The sequence below is a fragment of the Pipistrellus hanaki genome (assembly GCF_964339955.1).
Source record: "Pipistrellus hanaki genome assembly, chromosome: 5".
Classification (NCBI taxonomy): Eukaryota; Metazoa; Chordata; class Mammalia; order Chiroptera; family Vespertilionidae; genus Pipistrellus; species Pipistrellus hanaki.
The window spans coordinates 90,561,014-90,571,351 of record NC_140507.1 but is presented as its reverse complement, the minus strand read 5'-3'; the positions used below and the strand labels follow the sequence as shown (position 1 = coordinate 90,571,351).

Below are 10,338 nucleotides of genomic sequence, written 5' to 3'. Positions count from 1 at the left end.
TGGCCACTTTTAGTGTCTGCATACTCGATCACCTATGCCCCACCTCTTGTCACCAATCATGTCTCTCCTCTGTCCCACCACAGGAGGACAAAGCATCAACCCTGAGTAGGAAAAGGACCAGTAGGGTGCCACCAGCTGTAGATTCCGCACGAACTGTGGGGCTGGCCAGCACATCCACTGTGCTCAAAACACAGGTAGCCCAGAACCTGTTAGCCACCTGGGCAGTGGACTGCTCCAGCCCCAGCTGTGTGCCCAGGTGGTGCAGTGTCACTTTAAAGAAGCTAGTGGTCTTCAAGGAGCTGGCGAAGGACCTAGTCTCCGTGGTGATTTCTGTGAAGATGCAGGACTCCAAGGGCATCCTGAGGTCCAAAGAGATTATGCTGCCTCCCAGTGAGCTAGTGGAGACTGACCTGGCGCTGACCTTCTCCCTGCAGTACTCCCACTTCCTCAGGGGAGAAGGCAACAAGCTCCAGATGATGCTGGAGCAGAGGAAGTGCTATAAGAACAGGATCGTCCTGGGCTACAAGACACTGGCCATGGGCACCATCCACATGGCTGATGTCATGAAGAGAAACTCCAAGTGCGGCCAGATGCTGAGCCTCTACAGCACCGTCCAGGAGCCCTCCACCAAGGTGGCTGAAGTCTGGATCTCCTCCCTTTCCAGTCAGCCCATCAAACATGAGGAAAGTGCCATGCGGGCCAGGCCGAAGGCCAAGTCCGCAGGTAACTACCCTCAGAGCCCCTTGTCTGAGCTGGAGGCCAGCTGCAGTAGAAAGCACAGACAGGACCTGCACAAGGATGACGTTGGGAAGGGGAAGCCAAAGAAGCAGCGGCGGTCCATAGGAGGATTGGACTTGAAGCGAAAAGTCCTGGCGCTGTGTCACAGGTCCCAAGTGTCAGAGAGGGACCGTGGGTCTGACACGGAGGATGATGAGAGCGTCCTCAGCGTCCCTAGGCCCAAGCTCAGGCCATACTTTGAAGACATGTCAGACTCCAGCTCGCAGTCGGAGATGTGGGGCAGCCATAATGACAGAAGCCAAACGGAGCCTCTGAGTCTGGCCCACATGCCAGAGAATGCATGGGCCGTGGGAGGCAAGCAGCCAAGTGAGAGTGACGATGAATTTGAGGCCTACAGCACACCCACCAGCCAGGTGGAGAAGATCCGGATGACCTCCCTGTCCAGGCCACCCATCGACCACGAGGACAGCACCAGGCAAACCAGTGCCAAGGCTGAGTCCTCAGACAGCTCCTCTGAATGCAAGTGTGAGACCTGCTTCTCAAAGCTGGAGGGCAGCTCCAAGGATTCCCACAGGCAGGAACAGGAGGAGGATGACTTCAAGGAAGAGACTCTGGAAGTCACAGGGAGGAGCATGACCATGCAACAGAACTACCATGAGAAAGTCCTGTTATGGCTGCACACAGTCCAAGTGTGGGAGGAGGCCCTGGACCCTGAGCAGGATCATGGGGAGCATGTCCTGGAAGTGGAAGAGGACCTGCACCTCCTGTATGACATGCTGGAGAACCCCAGTGACAGTGGCTCAGACATTGAGGGCGATGACAGCGTCCACAGCAACCCCACCCCTCAGCTCAGGCCATACTTCCAAGGCCTGTCCAGTGGCTCGGACATGAAAGACAATCACAGTATCCTCAGCAGCCCCAATCCCAAGCTCAGGCCATGCATCGAGGGCCTGCCAGACTCCAGCATGCAGATGGAGATGTGGGGCTCCCACAGCGCCAGGATCCGAAAGGAGTCTCCGAGTCTGTCCCGGGAGCCTGAGAACACGTGCACCCCGGGAGGCAAGCAGCCAAGCCATAGCGACTCAAAATTGGTGGCCTACAGAACATGCACCACTGAGGTGGACAAGATGCAGATGGCCTCCCTGTCCAGCCGGCCCATCGATCATGAGGCCAGGGCCAGGCAGGCCAATGAGGTGCACCACATTGCAACAGAATTACCACCAGGAAGCTGTGGCATCTATGCGCACGGCCCAAGTGTTGGAGAAGGTCGTGTCCTCAGAACAGACCCTTGTGAGGTATGTCCCCAAAGTGGGGAAGGCCCTGGTCCGTCGCCATGACATCGTGGAGAGCTCAAGCGAGAGTAGCCTAGACACGGAGGACTATATCAGTGTCCCCAGCACCCCAAAGCCCAAGCTCAGGCGATACTTTGACAGCATGTCAAGTGATAGCGACTCTGACTCAGTGGCCCACAGAATTTGCTCCCCTGGGGTGCAGTTGGCACAGCTGGAGGACAGCCGGGAGGCAGCATCCTCTGCCAGGGGTTGGTTCGCCAGGAAGCTGCCATCCATAGTGCGCTTCACCAAGTCTCTAGTCATCCCCTCCAGCAGATCCAAGAGGAAGCAGGCTGGCCACCAGAGCTGCAACACATCCCTGAATGAGTGGTTCAACAGACCGGATGACGAGGACCCAGAACCACAGAGCCAGAGGCAGATCCCCAGCAAGCCCGTGCGTGACCAGCTAAATGTCATCCTCATTTGTCCAGACAAGCTGCCTGAGAACATCATTCTGGTCAACACCTCAGACTGGCAAGGCCAGTTACTTTCGGACATCCTGCAGGGGCACACGCTGCCAGTGGTGTGCACTTGCTCCACAGATGACGTCCAGGAGGCCTTCAGCATCATCGTGTCCTGGATGCAGAGTTACTGCGACTGCACTTCCCAGGCCCCAACGCCTGTGAAGATCGCGGTGGCAGGGGCACAGCCCTACTTCAACGCTGTGCTGCGGGTCTTCGTGGAGCTGCTGTCCCACCAGCCACCCGAGTGGCTGGACTACCTGCGCTTCCTGGTCATCCCTCTGGGTTCCCACCCCTTGGCCAGCTACCTGGGCTCCATGGATTGCCGCTACGACAACTTCTTCCAGGACCTGTACTGGTGGGACATGTTCAACAACCTGGAGTCTCTGAACACCTTGCAGGACACACAGGACATTGTGTCAAGAATCACAGAGTACGTCACTGGGGCCAACTGTGTCTACCTGCTGCCCATCGCAGAGGCCGTGCTCATGTCTAAGCAGCAGCGTCCCGATGAGACGTCCTCCAAGAAGTTCATCCCCTTTGTGGGGGCAGTGAAGGTTGGAAGAGCGGACCCATCTTCAGCCGTGTCAGCAGACTCAGATGATGCGGGCCCTTCCTGCTCCAGCGAGCTTCTGTCCCCTGCCAGCAAGGCCTCATCCAACACACTTTCCCCCCCGTCAATTAGTGGGGGCCTGTCCTCCCCCAGCCAGAGTGTCCATGCAGACATGATGGAGCTGCAGGTGGATTACTGGACAGCAGCCCAGCCAACAGACACAAAGAGAGTTGCGGAGAAGAAAGACGCGCTTGCCGCCAAAAGCACACTCAAGTGCTTCTTCCAGTCTGTCCAGGTCAGCAGGCTGCCCAGCGGTGGTCAGGCCACAGCAACAACCACCATGTCCATGACAGTGGTCACCAAGCAGAAGACAAAGAAGGCGCCCAAGAAAGCCAAGGACGAGGAAGTGGAGTCCACAAGCCAGTGCATCCACGGCATCCATCGCCTGGCCTGCAAGGCCAAGCACCAGCGGAGCATGCTGCCGGTCGTCATCGATGATGTGGAGTGGAACGACGTGACATTCCTCCAGCTGGCAGCCCAGTGGTCCTCCCAGGTCAAGCACTTCCCCATCTGCATCTTTGGACACTCCAGTTCCACCTTCTAGCCTGCCCCCTCTCCCTGCCCTTCACCCTGCCTTGGACTTGCCCAGAAGCTGCTTTTCTGTGAACAGTTCAGTTTAGTAGAGACACAGACCCTGGAAACACAAAGAGAAACCATTTTGGGTTTCAAATGCACTCACAGCCTGGAACCTAAGGCGGTTGCCCCTCACTCGGAGCTCCTCAGGACTCTGTTCAATAACCAGGACGCTCTGGCGGGTGGGATCCAGAGGGCAGTGCTGATCTGGGGAATCATGGGGGATGTGTTTTGGCCTCAGGATGCCCAACATTCCCAGAGAGAAGGTTCTGGCCTTGAATTCCTGCCCTTCCTAGAAGCCAGGACTCTGCTTCCCCGGCAGCCAGCTCCAGTCCGTATCCAGCCTCAGAGCCGATGGCAAGAGGTCAAGGGCTGGTCTCTGATTGTGGGCATCTGAGCAGAACATGGAGGCCAGTCAGCCAAACCTTAGGATCCAGCTGCCAACCAGACAACTGGCCCCAGCACTACATACTTGGGGATCCCAATGAAGTTCAGCCTCACAGGGAGAAAAGAAACAAAAACAAAAGCCTGCATGGTGCACATTTCCTGGCACACTGGAGAGACAAAATGGTCGAATTTCTGAGCAAGGAACCCACCGTCGTAGTTCCTGTCTGTTACTATGGAACGTCTGCTACCACCCAACAGCTGTGAGACCAATTCTTTACCAGGTGAGCCCCTCTCCTTCAGAGCACATGGTCACCAGGCCACCTGTTGGCTGTTGGCCTACAGGTCACTGCACTCTCTGAGTGTCTGTTGCTCTGAACCCTCAGTGAACCCGGAGCCAGCTCATAGGGTTATTGCTGGGAATGGCTGGGGTCCTCCAGGTAAGTGTCCTCTGGCTGCCTAGACAGGGGAGAGGTCTGCTGGAGGGACTGTGATTTAGCCAGTTGGTCATTTTCTTTTCCAGTTGAGGAAGCCTCTGCCAAATTTGTGATTCTCTTTGGGGCCTTGGGCTAAGCTCTTTTCTCATTTCATAAAGAGATTGGAGATTCCATTAACGGTCCGTATCCGAGGTGAATCCTGATCAGAGAGGCCAGGGGTGAGGAGTGTGGCCCTAGGGTCACCCAGGTATCTGAGATGGGGCTGGTTTGAGCTCATTCTCTCAGCAGATATATTAGACGCCCTGCCAGGTACAGACACATCTCTAGGCACTGACCATAATCCAGTGCACAGAGCAGACCCCCAGCCTGCACTGCAGAGCTTCCTTGTAGTTGGGAGTGAATCAGTCACACTAGGCTGCAAGGCTCTTAGTGTCCGCAGAACAGCTGATGTGATGTCCTCCTGGCCTCCTCTACCCGTGGCTGCATCTTCCTGTACAGTGAAGAGGAAGGTGAACCTCTGTTCCAGCAGAAAACGTGAGTCATTTTTGGGTCAGAGCCATGAGGGGAGTATAGGGCCTGTGAATTGAAGGTGCTGGCAGAACACTCGATACCACACATGGTGGGATTTCCGCCAGAGTGCAGAGGTCTGAGGGCTTCTCCTAGAAAAAAGGACAGGAGTCAGAGAGCTGTGCATATGGATATGGGTGGTGTGGGCGAGTAGTGAGAGAGTCAGACCCTCAGAAAATCTTTACCCTTTTGATCCTAATCCCAGCCCTCCCTGCACCCCCATCCTGAGACCTTGCTAACTGATCTGGTAGAAGCTCCTCGTTGGCGGCTTGGCAGGTGTACCCCATCCTGTGGGAGTTTAGTTTCACTGGGAGGCAAAGAAGCACACAGGACAGCTCGTGAATTATCCAGCATGTAGGTGCAGGAGCCAAAGTTTGAGGTGACAGGAAGGCCCTGGGCTTCGTTGTTTCTCCATTGGTTGGTATTCCTGAAGCACCTACTCTGTGCCAATGAGTGACAGGAACAGGGTAGACAGCAGCCCTCTCAGTTTAATGGGAGGGAACAGGGACACTGGGAGACCATGCCAGGTTCCCCTGAACAAGGGGACAGGTGGTTCTCTCATTGATCCAGATCTGCCAGGTAGGAGTGCTTTCTACCAGCCCCTTCTGGGGGACCAGGCACATCTCTTCCAGGACTGCCAGAATGAAGGTGGACAAGGAGTAGGTCTGGCTTCTGGATGGGCAGGAGCAGGAACAAAGGACCTCTGGGAGGAAAGAGCACACCTCATACTCTGCTTCCCCCCTATCTCTCTCCCCAGGGCCATCTCCTGCCTCCTGGGCATCTGGCTGGACCAGCACCTCCAGAATTTCCCAGCCCGATGATGCTGTTGGCCTCCATAGAGCTCAACTTTCCAGACCCTGACCTGCCAAACCAGGCCCAGTGCCTCCAGTCAAGGCTGGAGCACCTGAGCCCCCTGAGGCTGAGACAGGAGGAGGAGGAGGCTCTGGGGGCGGTGTGGGTGAGTGTGCCTTTGGAAGGCACACAGCAGGCAGTGAGGGTGGTAACATGTCCTCTTCTTGGATCTGCAGAACCAGCTCCAGAGCAACATCAGGAAAACCCTCCAGAGGCAACGCCACCCTAGAGGCCACACCAGAGGAACAGCCGGATCCAGGCCCAGCTTTCACTGAACTTCAAGAGGCAGAAGAAACACCTGCAGCATTTCAGCAACTCTGCCAGCTTCTGCGAGGCCTGTGGTGACAGATTCTAGGCCACAGCACATGTCAGCTGCAATGGCAGAGAGGGCACCCCCAACCTCATTTAGATGCATTGTTAAACGTTTTTTATTGATGTTATATATCCTTACAATGTTACTGAATTTTTATGATATTTAGTAAGATAGAGTGTATTGTAGAGAAAATTTGCTGAATTCTCCTAAACATACCCTTAATTTAGTTTCTATAAAATTTAACCCTACAAACCCTCAGAACTTTGAGAAAGTCTGTTTTTCTGGACCCTGACCCACGCAAGGAGAACTATCCTGAACTTCTCCACCTGTTCATCCTTGAGCCAGGACTCTGTTTCCCAGGGAGCTGGCTCCCCCTGTGCCCAGACTCAGAGCTGGGTGGCCAGAGAACAAGGACTGGCCTCCCTGTGCGTCATCCTGAGCCCAACATGTAGGTCAGACATCCCAGCCCTGGGCCTTCAAGTTGACTCCAACACCACTCACTTGGGTTTCCAAATACACTTGACCCTTGCAAGGCAGAAATCAAATAAAGAATGTACAGTGCAGGCTGCCCAGGAACAGTGGGCAAACTGATCAAATACTTGATGCCCAGCTTCCTAGGCAGCATCCCCACCTTGGACCGACCCACCTTTCTGTGTTCATACAGAACATTTGCTACTAAACAACGTGGGTGGGACAAACCATGTACCAGATGAGCCCTGCCCCTCCAGAGCACAGTGGTCACTCTGCCACCTGCTTGCTGTGAGTCTTCAGGTCACTGCATCTCTCTGAGTGTTTGTTTCTCTGACCATGGGGAATACTGAGGCCCAGCCTCATAGGTTATTGTAGGGAATTGGGGTGAGGGGGGGGGTGTTCCCTGGAATAAGGCCATGTCAAAATTGGACACTGGAGAGGTGTGCTGGAGGGGCTGTGGTTGTCCTAATTGGCCATTTTGTCTTCTTCTTAAAGAAGCTTCTGCCTTATTTGTGATTCTCCTCAGGCCTTAGGCTAAGCTATTTTCTCTTAGGATAAAAACATTGGAGATTCCATTAGGGGTCCCTGTCCTGGGTGAAGCCAGATAAGGAATCCCAGGGGTGAGCAGGAGTCCCCCGTGTCACCTATCTATCTGAGATGGGGCTGGTTTGGACTCATTCAGTCAGGAAATTCTCTGCCCTCAGGGCTGCTCCCAAGAGCTTCCTTCTAGCCTAGCGTGATTCAGTCACTCTAGGCTGCTCAGGCAGGTAGTGTCCACAGAACAATGTGACTTCTTTCTCCACGTATTGCTGCATTTTCTCATATTTTGAAGCAGAAAGTGGATCTCTGGAGCAACAGAAAAAGTGAGTAGGCTTTGGATGAGAACCTTAAGGGGAGTATGGGGACTGTGACTTGGAGGTGCCGGTAACATTCTGGGTCCCATGCCTTGTGGGATTTCTGCAAGAGAACAGAGGTCTGAGAGCTTCTCCTGGAAAAAAATGGAAGGAGTCAGAGAGCTGTGCATGTGGATTTGGTGGTGTGGGTGAGTGGGGAGGGGATGGGGCTGCCCACAAAGAGACAAGCTCCCAGAGGCTGTGGTTAGGCAGGAGCACAGGGTCATGCAGGTCAGTGCCCGTGGCCTGCAGTGTGGAGGGCTTCGGGGGTGGGGGCTTGAACTGGAATTCAGTGATGGAGATGGGAGGTTCCCTTCCTTGGAAGGCACACAAAAGGCAGTCGTGGTGTAACATGTTCTCTTTCTGCATCTACAGAAGCAGCTCCTGAGCAAGATCAAGGAACACCTGAAGAGGAAGTGCCAACTCTGTGTCCTCTCCAGAGCCAGTGCAGGCTCCAGGCACAGCTGCCCTTGAAAATCCAGATGTGGAACCACCTGCAGCATTTGAGCAACTCGCCTCAGCTCCTATGAGGCCGGTGGTCCTAGATCCTGGGCTACAACTGCTATTGCAGAGAGGACTCCCTCCTCTCCTTTATATGAAGTTTTAAATTATGTGTATTTATCGTATATATGTTTATAACTACTGTATTTTTCTCATGCTATTCAGTAACATACAGTCTATTCTAAAGAAAATGTAATGAAATACTCAAACATAAATTTAATTTAGATTCTATAAAATGTAACTCTACAATCCTTCAGAGCCTTGAGCAAGTCTGTTTCTTCCGGGCCTCCCTTGTGTTCGTTTGAGTCATAGGGTGGGTGTGATTAGTCTCTCAGGAGCCACCTGCTCTACAAATGTGATATCCTTGAGGGCCAGCACCATGGGACTTAGGGGAAAATTGGTGAGCATTGGGGCAGGGACTCTTTATGTTAGGGGCTACCCCTTGGAACTCACATTTTGTTTGACTTCATCTCCCCCTGGCACGGGGGCCAAGCATGGCCTTACATGCCCCCTCGCGTCCACGTTGCAGAATGCTGTAAGGTTTAACCAGCAGCAAGCAGTTTCTGAACACTGACTGCCACCTGCACCTGGACAGAGGCTCCACCCTGCCCCACTGGCACTGAAGAGCATTCTGAGCATCTCCTCTGTTGGCCCATAGTACTGAGGAGGGAACAGGGAATGTCCCAGGGCCCAGGGTCCACACTCACCTCCTCCCCAGGCACCACTTCCAAATCTCCTCTGAGGTCAGCAGTTCTTTCTCATGCCCCAAGGCTGAATGAGGTTGTGAAGGCAGCCCGACTTCTCCCTTTACATCAATTCTCTTATTTGCTCTGAACCATCCTGGTGAGGATAGACTAACAGCCTTGTCTGGCACTTGCCATGGCTCAAGCTACACTGTCTCAGGGCAAATGGGTATTACCTTTGGACCACACCCAGGCTCCCTGCGCTCAAGGAGATCAGCCCCGTTGGTTGATGTGGATAGAAAGGAATTCTAAAGGAGTGTGATGAGTCCTACCACTGACCCTGAGGACCATAAGCAGTGAGAACATGAGCCCAACGTGGGAACATTGTACTGACTTTCTTTAGGATGCGATTCCTAAACAAGAAAGATGAATAAGTACTTGTCTATCCTCTTAATCCTGATTTCACCATGGCAGCCTATGAAAGCTGTGTGAAATAAATGGAGGTCTGAAAATCAAGGGGGCCGGTCTACCTTAGAGGTCCATGATGATGGTGAGTGCACTTGTGCGCACTGGCAAGGGGCCTGGAGGGGCAGCCACCCACCTGGGTGGTGCATCTCCTTACTTTGGAAGCTCAGAACTGTGGTCTCAACACATGCTGGTTCCTATTACAAATTACACTTTTCAGTTTGGTTCTGCTTTCCAGGTCCTTTACTAAGTTTCACAGCCATCCTTGAAACGGAAGACAGAATATATTTTATTGATTTTTTACAGAGAGGAAGAGAGAGGGACAGAGAGTCAGAAACATCAATGAGAGAGAGTCATTGATCAGCTGCCTCTTGTACACCCCCTACTGGGGATGGGCCCGCAACCAAGGTACATGCCCTTGACCAGAATTGAACCTGGGACCTTTCAGTCCGCAGGCCGACGCTCTATCCACTGAGCCAAACAGGTTTCGGCCAGATGCATGCAAATTAAAATGACAATGAAGTTCACCTCACACCTGTCAGAAGGGCTACCATCAATAGATCAACAAACATCAAGTGCTGATGAGGCTGTGGAAGAAAATGAACTCTAGTGTGCTGTGGGTGGGAATGCAGACTGGTGCAGCCATTATGGAAACCAGTGTGGAGCTTCCTCAAAATATTTAAAATGGAACTTCTATCTGGCCCAGTGATCCTACTTCTAGGACTATATCCTAAGAATTCAGGAACAACAATCAGAAAGAACTTATGCACTCTTATGTTCATAGCAGCATTATTTACAAAAGCTAAGATCTGGAAACAGCCCAAGTGCCCATCAGTAGATGAGAGGATAAAAAAGTTGTGGTACATTTACACAATGGAATACTATGCAGCTGTAAAAATAGAAGGATCTTTTGCCCTTTGAGAGAGCATGGAGGGACCTAGAGATTATTATGCTCAGGTTAGTAAGCCAGTCAGAGAAAGACAAGTATCACATGATCTCACTCATCTGTGGAATCTAATGAACAAAATAAACTGACAAACAAAATAGATCCAGAGG

The 10,338-nt window shown here is 52.9% G+C and overlaps 1 protein-coding gene across 1 annotated transcript; it reads left to right on the top strand.

Moving 5' to 3' along the window:
* Nucleotides 1–268: 268 nt before the first annotated feature.
* Nucleotides 269–3,889, top strand: LOC311623401 (phosphofurin acidic cluster sorting protein 2-like). Its single transcript, XM_084885383.1, has 2 exons — nt 269–1,907; nt 1,951–3,889. Exons 1-2 carry the CDS (start codon nt 339–341, stop codon nt 3,685–3,687), a joined length of 3,306 nt encoding a protein of 1,101 aa, XP_084741509.1. The 5' UTR covers nt 269–338; the 3' UTR covers nt 3,688–3,889.
* Nucleotides 3,890–10,338: the final 6,449 nt, after the last annotated feature.

Coding starts and splice junctions, on each gene's coding strand:
- LOC311623401 (XM_084885383.1), top strand. CDS start 339: ATGCAGGACTCCAAGGGCATCCTGAGGTCCAAAGAGATTATGCTGCCT. Junction 1,908..1,950: donor GCCGGCCCATCGATCATGAG/GCCAGGGCCAGG, acceptor ACATTGCAACAG/AATTACCACCAGGAAGCTGT.